The sequence below is a fragment of the Lissotriton vulgaris genome, chromosome 2_1 (assembly GCF_964263255.1).
Source record: "Lissotriton vulgaris chromosome 2_1, aLisVul1.2, whole genome shotgun sequence".
In the NCBI taxonomy this organism is placed as follows: domain Eukaryota; kingdom Metazoa; phylum Chordata; class Amphibia; order Caudata; family Salamandridae; genus Lissotriton; species Lissotriton vulgaris.
In genome coordinates this window covers 1,961,686,870-1,961,708,109 of record NC_141687.1, presented here as the reverse complement: position 1 = coordinate 1,961,708,109, position 21,240 = coordinate 1,961,686,870, and the positions used below count along the sequence as shown (strand labels likewise).

The window sequence follows — 21,240 nt, the reverse complement described above, 5'->3', positions numbered from 1 at the left end:
AGCGCTCATTCAATATTCTGCACAAATAATCCAATCACTTGATCAGTGAGATGTTGGACACATAGAAGCTGGACTACAGCTACCAGAATGCAGAGAAAAGACAAGGACTGGAGGACCTGCCTATGCACGCAGGGAGGGGCTTAGTTGGGAAAAACACCCACCCACAAAAGAGTATGCCCATTACTATTCACAAACTGGCCTTCTATAGTTACGATGTAAATAAGCATTGGCAAAACCAATAGGTCTCAACAATGCAAGAGTTATTGGCTTTGTCAATGTCTTTTATCCATTTTGTATAGCAATACGGTTGCTGTACAACATAGCTGAAAGTCCTTGAAAAAAGTGCTATGATGTGGCCAGTGCATACCATCCGACATAACTGAAAAGAAACCATCACCCAAAAGATGCATTTAGGTTTATGAAGAGCAGATAAGAGAAAAAGTTTGCGGCTTGCTTATAAATGGAATCTAGGAAATTGATAGGGGGTGTTTGCCAAGGCAAATGCTGGACCCTCCTATGTAATACACATAATTCTTGTCACACCACATGCGTTGTAAAGTTTATTGTGCCGCCACTGCATTAACATCACATGCAAAAAGTATTTTGCAGTCAGTTGACATAAGAGCCTCACAGGTAACATGTACCTATTTACATGCCTTCCGACGCCACTGAATACTCATTTGCTACAAAAGTGAAATTAAAACCATAATTACATTTTACACAAACTGCCACCTTTTGAATACAATAACAACATTAACCCAAAACGCATAGCTCGCCTGCAACAGAAGTCTTATCCTTCAAGCTCTCAGAACAGGTGCTGAAACAAATATTCTAGAGAAACACATAAACGTGGGGTCCTTATTGTTTATTGGAAGTAATCAAGACCTCAAGGACAGGCTGTGTAAAAATAACTTACCTGCAGATATTGACATGACTTGCTGGATCGGCGCCATCTTGTGTTGCAGAGGAGCAGCCCCGTCATGGCCGCTTCACATGTGCAGCTGTTATAAGGAGGACGAGTAAGTCAAGGGAGTAGTAAAGTAAGCCATACAGCTGGAATGGTAAAGCGAACAACCAGATATCACAGAAGCAACATTCCAGTGGTGTGCTCGAGCGTAAATATACCAATGTAATGTAAAATAAATTTGTAAAGCGCATAAATCACCCGAAGGTCTCAGAGCGCTGGACAAGCAAGGAGGGAGAGCAAGTCAAGGGGGCAATAAAGCGCGACGTACAGTTGGAACAGTAAAGCGAATAACTGGATGTCACGGGAGCAACATTCCAGTGGTGTGCTTGGTCATAAATAAAATTAGCAAGTCAATGGAGCAGTGAAGTGGTATTTGGGAAGGTGAGGGCAGGTGGGAGGAAATGGAGCTAGCAAAGCAAGAGCACAGTGTGAAGTGCTCAAAAACAAAGAAAATAGTAGTTTCTAAAACAGTTCCTAAAACGGGAGCAGAGGATGGATAGTAGCAATTTGTCTATGCTCTAAGGGAGGGCTGAACCCAGAAGGAGGCATAACGCATGCATGCCATGTTAAATGGTATGAAAGACTATGGGCCTCATTTATGAGAAATGACGCATCGCTGCGTGAAAGCAGCGATGCGTCACTTCTCAGTGCGCACTCCTTGCGACATTCCTGATGCGTCATATTTAATGTATGACGCATCATGTCGCAAGGAGTTACAGATACGTCAGTATTTCTGACGTATCTGTAAGCGCAAAAGTGACGCATTGCTGGAGTGTGTCACAAAAGTGACGCAACTCCAGCAATGCGTCCTTTCACATGGGGCAAGCCCCATGTGAAAGGGCCTGCGTCAGTCTTACGCCTGCTGTGAGGCAGGCGCAAGATTTTGACGCAACAACCTCCTAAAAGTAACGCAGTGAAATCTCATAGATTTCACTGCGTCACTTCTACGACCCTTACTTTGGTCAATACGCCCCCCTTGCATACATTATACCTGGCGCAGGTAAAAGTGACGCATCTACCTAGATGCGTCACTTTGTAAATATGGCGCAACAAGGCGCATTTTTTTACGCCACTGGTGCGTCACAAAAAGTGACGCCCCGGCGGCGTAAAAGTGATGCACGGCCGCATAAATGAGGCCCTATGAGCGGGAAGATGGAAACAGCAAATGGGAAGCCTATGGGTTGGCTAGAGCACACATTTTGAATACAACAGTCTCTGTGCTGTCTAGTAGAAACATAAAAAGTACCTAAAATAACCACACCTCAGACCTGGAGTAAGTCTAGCACCTTGAATGGCCAACCACTGGTACTGTAGCACCCTTCTTTACCTTTAGAAAATAATGGCGATAGTGATGTAAAAGAAAACATGTAGGAACTGATGTTGAAATCAATTACATTATTTATACTTTTTAAAAATATACACACATTCAATAAAAATGAGTTTATAAATAGACCGTTTTAAAAAACTTTTTGACACTTAAAAAATACTGTAACAATAATATGTTATAATAACATAGGGCCACATGTACGGCAACTTCATTTTGTGAGTTCCTTATTACGACTTTTTGTGACTCGCAATTGGGAAGTCACACAATGTGATGTACTAATGTGTCTCACACATATTTAGTGATTTCTAATGGGGTCGCAATTGACCTACCTCATCAATATTCATGAGGTGGTCGCAATTTCTGACCCATTGGGAATCTGTAAAAACACAGAGATGGTGGCTTACTGGAGACAGCAGACCACCATGTTTGTGTTTACTTTTAAATGAAGCAGTGTTTAAAAAAAAAAACCTCTGGACCCCTTACTGTTTGTGACTGGCTTGCCACCTACTTGAAGTAGGTTGTAAACTGTGAATGTTTTGCAAACGAATTCCTGTCGGAAAATATTTATGCATCCCCCTGCGACTCGCTATTAGGAGGGGATGGAACACCCATGACAAGTCGATTCCTAATACCAACTCAGAAACCCTATTTTATGAGTCAGTAATAGGTTATCAACTCGCAGGGACTTCGGATTAAAAACAGGCGATTGTACAGGGAGGGACAGAGGAAATATCAGGTCCTTCTGAGAGGAGCTAAGGCCGCACACTATAAAGTTAGAATTGGAGAGGCGGAGAACTCTTCTAAAGAGCTGCTTAAGATATATAAGGAGATTTCCCCTGTGGCCAATTCAAACACTCCCAGTGATGACTCAGAAGGGGGACGTAATAGGGTGGCAGAATTCTTCGCCCAGAAGGTGAGGACTATCTATTCTACTTTCACGGATTGCCCAGGGCCTGGTGGAGATTTTGAGGAAGTGGTGGGAGACAGGGGGTCTGGGAGGAGGCTGACAAGTTTTTTGACCCCCCACCTGAGACCTTAAGCAGCATCTGCCTCACTATTAAATCGGGATCCCCTAGAGACCCTGCCCCCCCCTAAGATCATAGGAGAGAGCCTGGAGATTCTGGAGCCATATATCAGGCACCTATTGGACACCTCCTTTGAATCACAGACGCTACCGGCAAGCTGGAAGAGAGCAGTTGTCCTGCCCATTAGAAAAAAACTCACCATTAGTCATGACGTTTTAGAGAAATTAAGACCCATCTCACTTCTGCCATACATGGCTAAGGTAGCGGAGAAAGTGGTCAACAAGCAGCTAATGGCATTTCTGGACGAGGCCAGCCTCCTACACCCCTCTCAATCTGGTTTTCGGGCGGGATATTCTACAGAAACCGCCCTATTAAGGGCCATGGAGACCATTAGACTGGGGGTGGAAGCGGGACACACCATGGCGCTGATTATGTTAGACCTCCGTTATAATAATGGGGTAACCCTAGAGGTACTGGACCTAGGTATTTACTAATATAAACAAACAATGGTCCGAGACCAATCTTTTTTGTAAGCGAAAAATCAAAGCTTAAACAATTCACGGTGTGTATTAAATTCACGAACCTGAACACAATTAATGAGAAGCAGAAAAATAGGCAACAGCAACAAACTCAAACTTTTTATAGCATTTAATCTATTCTCGGAATCAAAAATTCAATCTGCAGTTTGTATGTACATTTTATATACAATGCCCCGTATCAAGAGCGTGCAGTAAAGGAAAAGAAAGTGTCAAAGGGCGTGATCGTGATAAGATGAAAAGGAAAAAGAAATCACACAGAGTATATAAAAATTATTCTGTATTATTCAGAAAAACCAGTCAAAGAAGGACTGGAACAATAAATCCTGGCCACTTCAATAAGTCAATGTACAGTCCTTAATGTTATTCATGAGACATAAGATGTATAAATGTCTGCACTAGGGGGGGAGATAACATTAGTGGTCCAGGTATTTTTAGTTAGGTGTCGACGTTTCGACTCGTCTTGCGGCCTTGCGGTTGGTTATGCCTGGGCCATGCGAGTCTTCTTCAGGACAGATATGACGGGGCAAAGGATCTGGTAGATGACCCTATAGAAAATACAAACAACCATGAGGGTTGGGGCTGTTGCCTATTTAATTTATAACTAAGGGTCGGGTTCAAAAAATGCTTACCCTTCACAGGATGGAGTAGGCGTAATTTCTTCCTAGGTAACTTGGTCCTTATATATCGAATGGGGATATTGTACAGATCCTCTGAAAAAATCAATGAGGAACCTGTATGTTACAATAATGTATACTTTGTAGGATTCATGCCAGGATAGACAGTATAAAATTATTACCTGTTCTGTACGTATGGGGTTCCTATCTTAATCATAAGACCATATATCAATATATGTCTCCTCAATCAAAATCCATTGATAATTATGCAGCTTGAAAAGGTCTTCGCATTTATATTAACCTGGGAAGTGAAGAACCAAATAATGATAAGTATCAGTCCAATAGTACTCCAATTGTAATTAGACTGATGGCCAAAAGAGAAACAGGGGGCCTTTTACCTGAATTAGGCTGTCTGCAATTGCTTCATGTGGAGGATAAATCACTCGCCGATTCTGAAGCCTGAACCGGCAACTAAAAACAAAAAACGGGGATGAGTCTCCTTCCCTAAATTGCTCCGCGTTATTATTTCAAGGTTTCACATAGTAACTTACTTGGCAAGATAGGCTGCGTGTTTTCAAGTAGACACGCGTCAGAAATGGAACCCCAGGGCAGAGTGGTCCAACACCTTGTGTGGGTGCTCTGTTATTCCGCGTTCGAGGAATAGAGCGCGAAGACGGACTTCCCCGTGCCCGAACGCTTCCGGGTAGGAGAGGGCGAGGAAGGACAGTCACTTCGCCTATATCGATTTATCTTTTGAATTAATTCATAAAGACCAATATGTTAGAAGGGGCCGGCCAAGTCGCCTATTAATATTTAAGCGCTACAGATTATTATGCGCACAAGTAAAGAATTTTTATTCCAAACATTAACGCGGTACATATTCGAAATTATTTATAATTAACGTGTTGACAGACCTGACACGTTGACCAAGAAGGTGTAGTGCATATAGGCCAGTTCGTGGTACACTGATCATAGGGGAAACAGCTTAAGAGTGAAAAACCATGGCGGCCATTTTGAGTTGGGGAGACAAAGGTCGGGCCCCATTTGTCATCATTATACACATGTTAAAAAGCATATTTACAAGGGAAAAAAGGACAAGAGGCAAACAACACTATTTACAAATACCCACAAACAATGCGTAATTGACATATTACTTGTCATTCACAGTGAACAAACAAGATCTGAATATCATAACTGATTTGACAATCCGAAAAAGGGGAATTTTGGTTAGAGGATTCCCACTTGTCTATTGATCTCCTCCAATTCATTCAACCCTTTGTGTGCCGTGTCAAGAAGGTGTATCCAACGGCATTCTCTCCTGCTCAAGATGCTCTGTACATCGCCCCCTCGTGGATTGGCTTGTACTTTTTCCACGACCCACCATTTGATACTCTCCGGAGGATGCGAAAAAGTAGTAAAATGCTGTACAAGTGGAGCACCTATTGTTTTGCACCGTATCCGGCTAACATGTTGGAGGATCCTACACTTTACTCTTTGGATGGTTTGACCCACATACATAAAACCACAGGGGCAAAGGATGGCATAAATCACCCCTGTTGTGTTACAGTTACTGTGGACTTTTAGTGTATGTGTTTGATCATTGTGGGTAAAAGTGGTACATTCCACAGACAAGGGGCAGGCTTTACAATTCCCGCATTTTTTGTGCCCAATTACCGGTGGTAAACCCCATAATGTGGTTTGGGAAGGGGCTGATGGTGTTGGGAGAAGTGATTTAATGAGATGATCTCTAATGCTTTTCCCTTTTCTAAAAGCATGTAAGGGGGTCGAGAGTCCACCTACTTCATCTTGTACCAAATGCCAATGACGGTTGATGGCTTTTTTTATCTGGTTGCTTTTTGTGTTATACGTCGTCACACAGACTAGCCTTTCTTCATTCTTGTCTTTCTCTTGTATCATGAGCAGTTGGTCCCTATGATTATGCCAAGCTCGTTTACGTGCCCTCTTGAGTAGGCGGATGGGATAACCTCTCTCACTGAGTCTAGCAATCAAGAGAGAAGACTCGTCGAAGAAATCTTCCTTCTTAGTACAATTCCTTCGGAGCCTCAGGAACTGTCCAAAGGGAAGGTTGTCCCTGAGGTTCCGGTTGTATGTATTGTTTAATTGTGTATTACTGTGTTTATGATGTCTTTGTTATAGTCACTGAAATCATTTTGTACAGGAACATATTGTTCATAGAATGTCTGAAAAAGAGACTTTATCTTATAGTGAGGACTATATATATAAACTCTTATTAGAAGAGGGCAGTGGGACCTTTCTCACTGACCCCACCACTACCAATGATTTGACATTAAATGAGAAGATTACCAAATTAGAACGCTTGGAAAAGAAGCTAATACGTACCAGGTTGCATGGGCATACATTAGCCAAATATTTAAGATCAAACGTCATCCCAATCGGACTTCAAGTCCGGAACGAACCTGCCATCTTCCTAGAAAACCCGAAGTTTAAGGAGGGCTTCAGTTTTATATCTAATACGTGCTCAAGACATTGGATGGTCTTGATTGCTAGACTCAGTGAGAGAGGTTATCCCATCCGCCTACTCAAGAGGGCACGTAAACGAGCTTGGCATAATCATAGGGACCAACTGCTCATGATACAAGAGAAAGACAAGAATGAAGAAAGGCTAGTCTGTGTGACGACGTATGACACAAAAAGCAACCAGATAAAAAAAGCCATCAACCGTCATTGGCATTTGGTACAAGATGAAGTAGGTGGACTCTCGACCCCCTTACATGCTTTTAGAAAAGGGAAAAGCATTAGAGATCATCTCATTAAATCACTTCTCCCAACACCATCAGCCCCTTCCCAAACCACATTATGGGGTTTACCACCGGTAATTGGGCACAAAAAATGCGGGAATTGTAAAGCCTGCCCCTTGTCTGTGGAATGTACCACTTTTACCCACAATGATCAAACACATACACTAAAAGTCCACAGTAACTGTAACACAACAGGGGTGATTTATGCCATCCTTTGCCCCTGTGGTTTTATGTATGTGGGTCAAACCATCCAAAGAGTAAAGTGTAGGATCCTCCAACATGTTAGCCGGATACGGTGCAAAACAATAGGTGCTCCACTTGTACAGCATTTTACTACTTTTTCGCATCCTCCGGAGAGTATCAAATGGTGGGTTGTGGAAAAAGTACAAGCCAATCCACGAGGGGGCGATGTACAGAGCATCTTGAGCAGGAGAGAATGCCGTTGGATACACCTTCTTGACACGGCACACAAAGGGTTGAATGAATTGGAGGAGATCAATAGACAAGTGGGAATCCTCTAACCAAAATTCCCCTTTTTCGGATTGTCAAATCAGTTATGATATTCAGATCTTGTTTGTTCACTGTGAATGACAAGTAATATGTCAATTACGCATTGTTTGTGGGTATTTGTAAATAGTGTTGTTTGTCTCTTGTCCTGTTTTCCCTTGTAAATATGCTTTTTAACATGTGTATAATGATGACAAATGGGGCCCGACCTTTGTCTCCCCAACTCAAAATGGCCGCCATGGTTTTTCACTCTTAAGCTGCTTCCCCTATGATCAGTGTACCACGAACTGGCCTATATGCACTACACCTTCTTGGTCAACGTGTCAGGTCTGTCAACACGTTAATTATAAATAATTTCGAATATGTACCGCGTTAATGTTTGGAATAAAAATTCTTTACTTGTGCGCATAATAATCTGTAGCGCTTAAATATTAATAGGCGACTTGGCCGGCCCCTTCTAACATATTGGTCTTTATGAATTAATTCAAAAGATAAATCGATATAGGCGAAGTGACTGTCCTTCCTCGCCCTCTCCTACCCGGAAGCGTTCGGGCACGGGGAAGTCCGTCTTCGCGCTCTATTCCTCGAACGCGGAATAACAGAGCACCCACACAAGGTGTTGGACCACTCTGCCCTGGGGTTCCATTTCTGACGCGTGTCTACTTGAAAACACGCAGCCTATCTTGCCAAGTAAGTTACTATGTGAAACCTTGAAATAATAACGCGGAGCAATTTAGGGAAGGAGACTCATCCCCGTTTTTTGTTTTTAGTTGCCGGTTCAGGCTTCAGAATCGGCGAGTGATTTATCCTCCACATGAAGCAATTGCAGACAGCCTAATTCAGGTAAAAGGCCCCCTGTTTCTCTTTTGGCCATCAGTCTAATTACAATTGGAGTACTATTGGACTGATACTTACCATTACTTGGTTCTTCACTTCCCAGGTTAATATAAATGCGAAGACCTTTTCAAGCTGCATAATTATCAATGGATTTTGATTGAGGAGACATATATTGATATATGGTCTTATGATTAAGATAGGAACCCCATACGTACAGAACAGGTAATAATTTTATACTGTCTATCCTGGCATGAATCCTACAAAGTATACATTATTGTAACATACAGGTTCCTCATTGATTTTTTCAGAGGATCTGTACAATATCCCCATTCGATATATAAGGACCAAGTTACCTTGGAAGAAATTACGCCTACTCCATCCTGTGAAGGGTAAGCATTTTTTGAACCCGACCCTTAGTTATAAATTAAATAGGCAACAGCCCCAACCCTCATGGTTGTTTGTATTTTCTATAGGGTCATCTACCAGATCCTTTGCCCCGTCATATCTGTCCTGAAGAAGACTCGCATGGCCCAGGCATAACCAACCGCAAGGCCGCAAGATGAGTCGAAACGTCGACACCTAACTAAAAATACCTGGACCACTAATGTTATCTCCCCCCCTAGTGCAGACATTTATACATCTTATGTCTCATGAATAACATTAAGGACTGTACATTGACTTATTGAAGTGGCCAGGATTTATTGTTCCAGTCCTTCTTTGACTGGTTTTTCTGAATAATACAGAATAATTTTTATATACTCTGTGTGATTTCTTTTTCCTTTTCATCTTATCACGATCACGCCCTTTGACACTTTCTTTTCCTTTACTGCACGCTCTTGATACGGGGCATTGTATATAAAATGTACATAAAAACTGCAGATTGAATTTTTGATTCCGAGAATAGATTAAATGCTATAAAAAGTTTGAGTTTGTTGCTGTTGCCTATTTTTCTGCTTCTCATTAATTGTGTTCAGGTTCGTGAATTTAATACACACCGTGAATTGTTTAAGCTTTGATTTTTCGCTTACAAAAAAGATTGGTCTCGGACCATTGTTTGTTTATATTATGTTAGACCTCAGCGCAGTGTTCGACACTGTAGCACATTACACCTTGCTACAGTGTCTGAGCAGGTGTGGTGTCTTGGGTTCTGCTCTTGGCTGGCTGAAATCCTTCCTGACATGGCGCGGTTTCCAGGTTCGAAGAGGAACATTCCAGTCTAGGGACTTAGCACTGGAACAGGGGGTGCCTCAGGGCTCTGCCCTGAGCCCAACCTTGTTCAACTTGTATATGGCTCCATTGGCTGAGGTGGTACAGGCGTTTGGCGTGGGGCTAGTCTCCTACGCAGACGATACCCAGATGTTGATCTCCCTATCCCAGGCACCCTCGGTCGAGGCATCCAACTTTAAGGCATGCATGCAGGAATTGGCCTGCTGGATGAACAAAAACTGCCTAAAGTTGAATGGTGGCAAGACCGAGGTGCTGGTGGTAGGTGGAGACAGATCTAGCTGGACCTCAGACTGGTGGCCAAAGTGTTTAGGCCCCACCCCGACGCCTTGTACGGAAGCTATGAATCTAGGGGTATGGGTGGACCCCGCCCTCTCCTATGATGGCCAGATACGCCATGTTGTGGGTAAATGTTTTGGTGTATTAAAAACCTTGCGCAAAACCTTAGACTTGCTCCCGCTGGAAGCTAAACAGACACTGACACATGCCCTTATTACGTCGCGTATTGATTACGCAAACGTACTCTATCTGGGTGCATCTGTAAAGAATTTAGGACGCATGCAGGTCCTACAGAACGCCGCAGCTCAGCTAATCTTGAGGCTGCCACGAAGGGCGGCGTCTAAACCGGCCCTTGACCTCTTCATTGGCTACCAGTAAAAAAAAAGTTTTGTTCAAAGCCCTACTTATCTGCCATCGTATTCTCTGGGATAAGGCGCCTGCATATCTGAGGAATCTGGTTACCAGATATCAACCAGGAAGGGCCATGAGATCCGGGGGAACTGGGCAGCTGTCAATACCCAAGATTAGGAAAGCTAGAATGGGCGGCCGTTCATTCCGCTTCTTATTCGCTCAAAACGGGAATAAACTTCCGGTCAGCCTCAGACTGGAGAGGTCGAAGCCCAAGTTCAGACGACTGCTTAAAACTCATCTATTTAACAACTAGTTTTGATGGCGGCCTCTGGCGGTGGCTCATATCTGACAATCCTTTCTCCACAGCGCGGGGACACGCCGGGAAGGCGTAACCATGCGCTCTACAAATGTCTTTATTATTATTATTATTATTAAAATAGGTTTGGTACATGTTAAAAGGCTATTTAGCGGTTGCAAATGGCTTGATTCTCCATTTGCGACTGCTAAAACCTTTTGTACATGTGACCCTTAATACTCGAAAGTCATTTAGTCCTCCATGGCAGCATCCAAACATAAACAATTGACAATTCTGAAGAATTATTAGTCAGAAAGCGTTTTATTGGTGGATGCTGCCACGGAGGAGTGACAGACTTTTAAAGTTCCTGAATAAAGGTTTTGAAAGTGGGCATGGTGCTATAGGGTTGAGCGGCGAACTCCTTAGACTGGTCCTAAAAGGGCAACTACTTAGGAAACAGGATAATATCCTTGGGATGAGTATTCATTGAGGGAGGAACTGAGTATTTAGCCCATGTGTATATGAAGTAGAGAGAGATTTGGTGGGTAATATATTTTGATCCATGGGGAGGGTATTATCTTGTAATATTGAAGAAACTCATGGAGGGCCATACTTGTACCTGAATGTATTAAAGTGGATACGATCTAAGACAGCCCCTATTGAACATAAAGGAACCAGTAGATGTCCGAAATTTACAGATTATAACTCCTCATTTGATAGTTCATCAAAATATATTGGGGAGGTGATACTTATGTAGTCCTGAAGAAGGTGGCTGTCATTTGTAGTGTCCACGGAAACGTGTCACCGGTATTTAAAAGCACAATCTATGTAACCCTGGGGCTCTACATATGCAATTAAATTAATTAATGGATACCTGTTGATGTAAGAAGCAGATGCACTGTTTTATGAAGGCCAGTTCCATCATCTCAGAGAATCTCCCTTGTGTTTTATACATATGTATATATCTGTGACCATTTTTAGGAATTTTTAAATGTGATTGTGTTTTATTTTGTGTATTTTATAAAATTCAAGCCTTATATATATATATATATATATATATATATATATATATATATTTGTTTGACATGTGTCAGATTTAGTTGTGGTATATGAGGCACTTGAGTAGCATGTTATGTATAAGTGCTTGATGTGAGAAGCGTACCTACTGGAGTTGAATATCTTTTGGTTTTGCATCTGACATGAGTCCATATTGGCTAGTCTTCTTGTAAGTATGTTACATTAAGAGGTAGTCTTGTCTGTGCACAATAACAACCAGGGCTTGTGCATAAGTCCACAGTGAGTGGAAAGGAAGGTTGTTCTATCCAGTGTCGGAAAAGATTCCAGGCAGAAACAGCTCATGAAGAAGATTGTGGAGCATAAGGTGAGCTCTGCTCACATGACGGTTGAAGACATTCTTAAAGTAAAGTAGAAGAATGTATCCCAGAAACATGAATCACCCACACATCCTCACATATCCTAGATGTCATTGTTGCCACAGGCTTTAGCATCCTCTTCATTCATAAGTCATGCCTATATACTCCTCTTTGATTACTTCAATCTCCCAGACAATTAAAGTAGGAAAAAATAGAGACATCCTTATTGACCTTATTAGAAAGTGGTTCAGCAAGTCATCTAACCAATACACTTCAAAGGCCAAATCCTTGGCCTTGTTCTTCTCAATATCACCAGCCATCCAATTCAAACCTCCCATGTCCTTGGACTGAACTGCCATCTCCATCACGCAACTCAGCATCTCTTCAACATATAGTGGGCTACCAAAAAGGGAACATACCTTTCTAACCTTTAAATATTTCTCCTAGGCTATACCCCTTCATTGCATTTCTGACAAACCAAATAAACACCCACACTCCAATTGAAACATGCAAATGCAAGTCAAGGCATTAACCAACCTGGTACTCCACAGACCTTGCTGATAACAAATGCTCTATCTACTGATAAGGGAAACAATAAGAAAAAGGTCAACGCTGGCAACACCACTCCACTGATATTCCTCTGCACAAAACCCAGACAAAGCAATTTACTATACCAGCACCATTAATGACACAAGACTGAAGGTATTCAAGCACTGAATCAATCCTCTTCTGGACACTGAAACCAAACATTCCACAGACAAGTGGAGTTCCATCAACCTCTTCTTCAGTGAAAATAAACAGCGGATCCAACAGCATGTTAACAACATCATGCCTGCTCTGAAACCAACACTTCCTTGCTGCATCCAAATGTTACTGCACTTAATCCCTAGCACTCACAGATCTTGCTTACACCCACTAGCCACCTATGAAGGTGATGCCTTGCTGGTGTCTTTCATGAAAACTAAGCCTGGGTGGTGAACTCCGCTCCACTCGCGGAGTTTGTGGAGTTTTCCACACTCTGCATTACGCAGAGCTTGCGGGGTTCTGAAAAACTCTGCTCTGTATAACAAGGAATCTTATGCATATTTCGCCTGAATCAAATAATGGGTGAAGCAGATTTTGAGACAAAAAGGAAGCTCAGTTACCCAATGGTTGCAAGGAGGCTGATTAAAAATGAAACTGACATTGCAAATGTTACCCTCCACTGCACGTATGCTGTCCAATTGGCAGATCAAACATTGAAAGACAGTCAAGTATGGCAATGGCTGAAGGAGGTTGACACAAAGTCTCTCATCATAAGTATTATTATTATGCATAATTTTTGTTAATTATAAAAGTCTGGCAAACCTCAAAATGTATATCTTTATTTCGCTACTAAACAACTTGTTTCTTGACAGTCTTGAGTCAAGTAACACAGGTTAAGGACACACAAGGTGGTGGAAAATGCTGATATTTGTTAGATGTATCAGCCTCAGGGTGGTCTTCCCCCAAACTTTTGCCTTACTCCATTGACTCCAACTGATCTCGTTTTTGTTGGCGTTAAAACTCAGTGCACATCACCACTGCTAACCAGTGCTGAAGTCCTTCACACATGGGGAAATTGACTTACACCCAATTGTCACATTGAATTTACTTGAAAGTTCCAAGTAAAGTGGCACTACATGTAGCCAGGGCCTGTAAATTAAACGCTACTGGTCCGCCTGCAGCACTTATTGTGCCACCAATTTATGTAGCTTTTTAAACATGTCTCAGGCTTGCCATTGCAGTCTGTGTGCAGTTTTAAACTTCTATTTCAACCTGGTAAAATAAAACGTTTGCCAGGCTCAAACCTTCCTTTATAATACACTAAAGTCAGTTAGGCCTGCTCAACAAAGTATTTTAAAGTTGGGGCTTAGCCTAACGAGGGTAAGCCCTAAACATCATCCCCTTGTGTTTGCTTGGTTCTCCCTAATTTGGCAGGGTATGCCCAGATGTTGGTCCCTTGCTCTCTTTGCCACTGGATTCAAGCAAGCCTGGCTGATGAGGGTTGTTACCCTGAAACCGTTCCCAGGATGCTTGTTTCTGGTCCAGGAAAGACATGGCTTTGCAGTTCAGGCCTGACTGTTCCCATGAGGCACAGGTCCCGCCTGATTTGCATATAGCTGTGTCTGAATTGGGGGGGGGGGCAAAGTGAGCTAAAGAATGATAATGGGTTCAACCCAGACTTGTAACTGGGGGTGAGTGTTTTAAAAGAGTCAGCACTCCGTCCATCATTGCCTTGTGTTTGCTAAGCCCTAAACAGCTCATGGGACAGGGTGCAGTGCATTTCAACGGATGGAAATGTACTTTTAACTTTTACATGTCCTGGTAGTGAAAAACTACTGCAAGGCCTACCTCTCCTATAGGATCACAGTGAGTTACCTTAATACATTTAATAAATGGTAACCTGCAGTCAGGAGTAGTTGGAATGTGGAGTTTGGTGTCTAAATTATTGTTATTTAAACGCCTCTTTGTGGTAAAGGGAATTTTGAGTCACAATTCTGAAAAGGTCACTTTTAGAAAGTTGGCTTTTTTTGTTTCAATCATTTGGACCATGCAGCCTGTATCCTGTGCCAAATGATTTGGAGTAGCTGGCAGTCAGTCTTTATGTATTGCTCCCAGACAGAAAGTCCACCTACCACATGTGCCCATCATAACGCCACTGCCCAGCAAACTCACAAATAGTTTTGACACTAGTCTTTTGTAAGCCCAAGCAAGGTGAGGCCAGGCCAGGGAGGCAGAAAATTCCAAACACCTCTGCGAGTGTAAACCTCCAGAAACTTCTTCTGCGTCAAAGTGGGCACCAGGTATACATAGTGAACCCTCAGACTCAACTCTTCAGTACACCTCTGTACCCGTGGAAGACAGCAGTCATACTCCAAAAGAAAGGCTGCTACTCACATGGCCTGCCACTTAAGTGAAAAGGACTTGACCTGCATCTTGATCCGAGGACCACCAGAGTAACTCCAAATGTTTGTTGGCTGGCTTCCTGAATAAAGCGTCATGGACAGAATAGGCTCCAACCACTTTGAACCTAGCACCTGCACTCTGTCTGTTTCTGCAAGTGGTGACATCTAAGTCCTGGACCCTTGAAGTGGGCCTGAAGGTGCTCTGCCAGCCCAGCTGTAGTCCTGTGGGCAGAACCGACTCAAAGCAAAAACATCTCATCCCAGATATACTTTGGAACCTTTGGAATGAAAGATTACTCATTTTTCCAAACTGGTGCAGGATTTTTCTTGCGTTGTGTTTCACTTTATTGCTGTATGTGTGCAGTATAAATACTTAAAAAATGGCCTCTAAGTTAAGCCTGATTGCTTGTGCCAAGCTATGAGAGTGTTATTTTAGGGTTTGCTTGTGATTTCACTCTTGAAGAGAGTGTGGTTGCTGCTTGAGTAAAGGTTTCACACCCCTCAACCAGTAGCTCAGTTTCCAACAAAGGGGCTGATTTTGATGTGGTTAGGAATGACTCTTACCCTTTGTTTGGAACCATGCTAACCGCATCGGAGCCACTGATTCGGTTTCCCTCCCGACCGACCCATCCCGAAGGGGTCGGTCAGAAGGGAAACTGAATTGGTCTGCCGAATGGCGGCTGACGGGCTCGGAGAGCCCATTCACCATTCGGAGGGGCTCACAGTAATACCCCAAGGGATTATGAGGGCAGTTTTCCACTGTCTTTTTGTACTGACCTTTCCAGCACAGAAAGGCATTGGGAAACAGCTTTGGGTTCCATGGGTGCACCTCTGTTTATTCCTGCACCCAATGGCAGGCACCTTGGGGTGCCTTCCATGGGGTGCAGGGATGATCTGCACCTCTGCTCTTTCAATGAGAGCATGCATTCCGTTTAGAATGCATGCTCCCATTGGAAAGGTATTTGCATGCGACCAAACAGGGTTCGTCGCAACCTACTTCCAGGGCTGTAACTGAAAACAGGAGGTCATTCGGTTACAGTTCCTGAGCGATGTCGGACAGGCCCCGGTCTGTCCGACATCTGTCCCAAAGTTGTTGTATATTCAGTATCAAATAACTAAAAAATGTCAAGCTTTAAACCCTGAATATGTTGCAGTAATGTAACAAATGTAAGGAGCATACTGTTTTTTTCAAATTAGTGGGGCCTGCAGTGCATTCACAAAACCCAGATATATGGCTGTAGGAAATTGGGCTTCAAAGAGCCTAGTGCCTTTGATATGCAAATCTGGCTTCTCTCAGAGGTGAGGGGATGCTAACCCCCATGTCCAGGGTCTATTTGGTGCAAGGACAGGCAGGACAATTAGTACTCAGAGTCGAGTCCACTCTCAAGCTAGTCTCACCTCTGAGGTGGGCTACCAGATGTTGATACGGAATTTAAAAGTCTGCCATGATGGCAGAATTGGAAACTCTGGGACAGGGTTTTGCCCTCTTCCCACAGTGGGCATAGTGATTCCAGAGTTAACTACCTCATTGGCTACTACCCTACACTCCCCTAATACCCCAAAATATAGTATTGAGGGAAACCCCTAGTACTAGGAAACCAGTTTCCTGCCAACCTAAGAAGAATAAGAACTATGAATAGCTGCAAGAAGCAAGAACGGTAGAGAAGCAACTGACATGGAACCTACCATGTAGACCTGTCTGCTATTCCCATCAGATTGTGCTAAAGTAATCTTGTCCTGAAGCTGCTGTGCCTGGGAGGGCTACCTGCCTTCAACAGAGACCCTTGAACTCCAGTGGGGTCATGGGACTGCTTCCCTTTATACTGCAGGTACTCCAAATGAACTGTGAGGACTCTGGACCGCCGCAAACCCAACACCGGAAAGCACCACTATACCTGTGCCCCCTAGCACAAGTTGACATGGACCAATGGTTCCACTGTTGTCCGCCAACTCTCCAGAGACAGTGTAGTTACCTGTGCCACTTGCAGCCTCTTTGTGAAGGCACCCTATATCACTACTGTCTCTGGTGACAAAAACCTGATGCCTCATACCACCTATCCATCGCGCCATCCTAGCCCGAGGAGAAGAGAACCAAAGTTGTCCCCACATCCCCGAACATCATGAGACCTGGGCCCCCTTATTGGTTTAGCCTGACTGATCTCCCAGTCCCAGCTTGCAGCCTCTTTGCAACTGGACCATTCCCCATTAAAGTGAATGGGATACACCTCTGCACTTGGATGCCCCAGAGCCTCACAAGGTGACCTGTTGGTGTGGCCTTGGACCTTGCCGCATACTCACCTTAAGTCCAGGAGATTGGTCCCATAAGTCTTTGTGGAGTGCCTGAATGTAGTAAATGTTTTTTTCCCATAGAATAATATTGGGCGAACCCGATGCAATTAAGTACCTCTGCACTCAGCCGCCACAGTGCCGCCCGAGATGACCTGTTGGTGCTGCCTTAGACCTTGTCTCTTACTTAACCTAAGTCCGAGAAATTGACCCCATAAGTTGCTGTGATGTGCCCAAATGCATTATGTATATTTTCCCATAGGATAACATTGGGCACCTGGCCCTGAAAAGCACCTTTGCACCCGCCTACCCTAGTGCCGCCCGAGGTGACCTGTTGGTGCTGCCTTGCTCCTTGACCCCAGGAGATTGGTCCCGTAAGTCACTGTGAAGTACCTGTGTGCGGTGTATGCCTTCCTTTCATTGGATACCATTACTGCTTCAGAAATTGCACTGTGTCCATTTTTTTAAACTGTAAGAATATATAACTTGAAAAGTACTTACCTGATCCTAATGATCTTGGTATTAAAATTCATATAAATGTACGGGTTACTTTCATAAATTGTTGTTGGATTTCTTTATTGAGTGTGGTCACACTGCCTTTGTGTGTGCAATAAATGCTTGCCTAACTGCTCACCAACACTACCACAAAAGAGAGCATTTGTGCCTACCACAAAATGGAGCACTTGTGTCATTTTTGCCTCTGTAATTCCTTTGGCGTTTGCCTGCACTCTTTACACAATGTACCTCTTTTTGGTCTCTTCTCTTCTCTTCTTTCTTTATGCTTCCAACCCCCCCTTATTTGTATTCAACACCCCCAAATTGCATCCCACCCCCCCACGGATTATTCCAGCGCCCTCCGGGTGGGGGTGGGGTGAAGGGGGGGGGGGGGGAGAGAGAGTTTGGGAGAAGTATCGTTCACTTTGGGAACCGTTGCTTATAGGAAGAGCCAGCTTCCTACATTGGCAATATAATTTTCTTCACGAAAACGAGATCTGTTAAGTAGGCCAAAGAATATGACATCAAGGATATGACTTGAGGATCTTCTTAAGCATGGCAATCAGCCAACCTGTTCAGAGGTTTACATATTGACAACTATGTTAAATGGGTGGCTGACCTCTCAAGCAAGGATTCATACTCTCTTGCAATGAGTGAGCGCTCCAGATCATGGCAGATGCTGATGCAATTTTTCTTTCATTTTAGAATCATAGCAACCACGATGATGTCGCCGTCGGACGCCAGAAAGGCCTTCCCTTGTTTTGATGAACCAGCAATGAAAGCCACATTCAACATTACACTGATCCACAAACCACAATATGAGGCACTTTCAAACATGCCAAAAATAAGTGAGTTACTTTACAGAATTTATTTTAAGTTGATGCCTATTAATCAACTTATCTGGTACATTAATGTTTTCGGTTTAAAATGGCACTTGATTATGGCTAGAAAAACAGGTTTGGCTTATGTTACATACTGAGTTGCAGATGCAAGTTTCTGGTTGGTCACAAAGGGTATCACTGAAAATATTTTCTTTAGTCTGCTGTAAAAGTATACCAGTTACCAAATCAGATGCTTATCATTTGATATGAACAAATATATTGAAAAGTAAGACTCGTGCGCAATGCTTGACGCCTCAGTTATGCAGTCAGGCTATATAATGTAACTGTATTCTTTCAACTGCCTTGTTTCTCGCATGCATGAAAAGCAATTTGATTTGATGGTTTTTAGAATGTTTCAACATAATATTGTGATTGTGTACCCGTACTTTTTCCCATCACACACACTACTACACGGAGTAAGGATGCCATGAACTTATGATGAGTAGATCTAAGCCAGACAATTCCTTAATGCCCCAATTATGTCCCAATGCTAAGAGTAGCTAAAATCATTTTTTGGTAAAAACTAATTCCAGGACTGGAACCACTGGACCCCAATACTGAAACAAAGTGCTAAATTGCAACCTCACGCTGTGAGTACATCTGTACAGCTGTCAGAATTTCAGAAAGGCTTCCAGACTTATGACTGGACAGTCATAAACACATCAAGAGCAGGTACAGAGCTACGGGCTTGTTGAATACAAAACTTGGGAACAAACACCGGGGGATTGAAAGATGGAGGCTGCATAGAGACAAGGCATGCATAGTCTGTGCACATCTGTGGATGCCTCTGTTGGCCTGGGTATGCACCCTAAAGCTGGACATATTGGTTTTGCCAACGCTTCTTTTGAGGTTCAGTTTGAGTGGTGATTTTGCACGCAGAGTTTTCGAGGACATCCTGTTCCATACTAGACCCATTAAAGCCACAACTACACATGCTGCTGACACTCAAACATGCCCATTAGTTGGCAGCTGAGAGCTTGAACCTAGGGGATTTTTGCGACCCCGCCACAAGTATCAATTACAAGGGTGAAGTAGTAGGCATTTGTTCTGAAGAAGACCTCGTCTAAAGTAATGTTTTTCATGGGGGTCGAAATCTCGACTAAATTACTTCTTGACAGTTTATTCAAACAACTGATGCTGTGGGACACTGTATGACACAAATTACCATGCCTTGCTCAGCATCTAATATACAGCCAATACGTTGGTTTTTCCCATAAAGGACCAATTACAAAATGCATTTAAAATTTGAATTGATCGTTATATGAAAACTTATCCATCAATAAATGATTGAGGAAAATAAGAACTTCAGCAATTAATTCATCCAGTGTTCATACACATTGTTCATCATGGAGATTTTTACCAATGCGGTCTGAAAAAACAACCACTTTGTACAAGAACACTCCTTTCAGTCCCTAATATCATCAGACCCAACTGCCAGCCAATCATTAATTCCCAAAATATCTGCTATCTAGTCAGTCATTGGCGACCAATTACTCCTCCCATACCTCCTCTTACAATTGTAGAGGGTTTTTCTCCAAGTTATACATGCTTAATAAACATGTGAACTATTGTTAGAAAGTTGGTGCGTCTGTGCTTTTCCAAGCTGTTGCTATGAGAAGGCATGCTATGGATAATTGAAATACATATAAAATACAGTTGCCTCAGATGCCCTGGAGAGTGGTAATCGATGCCGAATAATATCTTAGCTAGGCCAATATGAATCTCGGTTCTAAATAACTTCAACCAAAAAGCCTCAATCCCCTCTTTAAATGCCTGTACCCTACCGATGCTGGTGAATACGTGAACTCTATCCGCGCACCGCACCCCACATCGGGACACTTATCATCAACTCTCTTGCCCCAACTAAACAGTTTGGCATATGTATTGTGGAGACTAAACATACTTTTATAGTGCTGGGTTCTTAAACTAGAAGTGAGAAGTACTTCCATTCCGAACTCAATGGAGACCTGCCTATCTATACCCTCATTCAGGGTTGCATAGATCTGGCCAATCTTGACACCAGGCTGCAGTATAATGTCCAATGGACCAAATTCTTTCAGTCAATATGGACTCATACCTTATTGTATTTATGAATTCCCTAATCTGTAAATATTTAAATAATTTTACACCCAGCCCAAACTTTTGCTGGAGATCCCCAAATGAGCACAGTTCCTCCTGAAAGAAAAGATCGCCCAACCTGCTCCAACCCTATTAGCTCCCATTGCTTACAGATCATCATGAAATGTTGCAGTAAAGGAAGGAGATCACCAACATGGTGTATACCAGTCATATCTGATCTTATTCCATATATATTCCTGACTTCTCCCACAGCCTTAAATCTCACTTTTTTAGCTCAGCTTGACCAGTCTAAGCAAACAGCCCTTTGCTTTCTCCCCTAGGGATAACTCATAAACAGTTGGGATCGGGAAACATGAGACAGAAACATTCGCCATATCCCTCCTTGCTGAAAAGCAGAACCCCCATGTTTTACAGCTGTGCAGCACAGTAATAAGACATACAATTGGGAACTGCC

General features: G+C 43.0%; 1 protein-coding gene across 1 annotated transcript in view; it reads left to right on the top strand.

Moving 5' to 3' along the window:
- The window catches only part of LOC147733562 (aminopeptidase N-like), a 474,314-nt gene that overhangs the window by 24,668 nt on the left and 428,406 nt on the right, over positions 1–21,240 (top strand). The window contains exon 2 of the mRNA XM_086958149.1: positions 18,532–18,674. Coding sequence (XP_086814275.1) covers positions 18,532–18,674 — 143 coding nt within the window. The remainder of the gene's footprint in view (positions 1–18,531; positions 18,675–21,240) is intronic.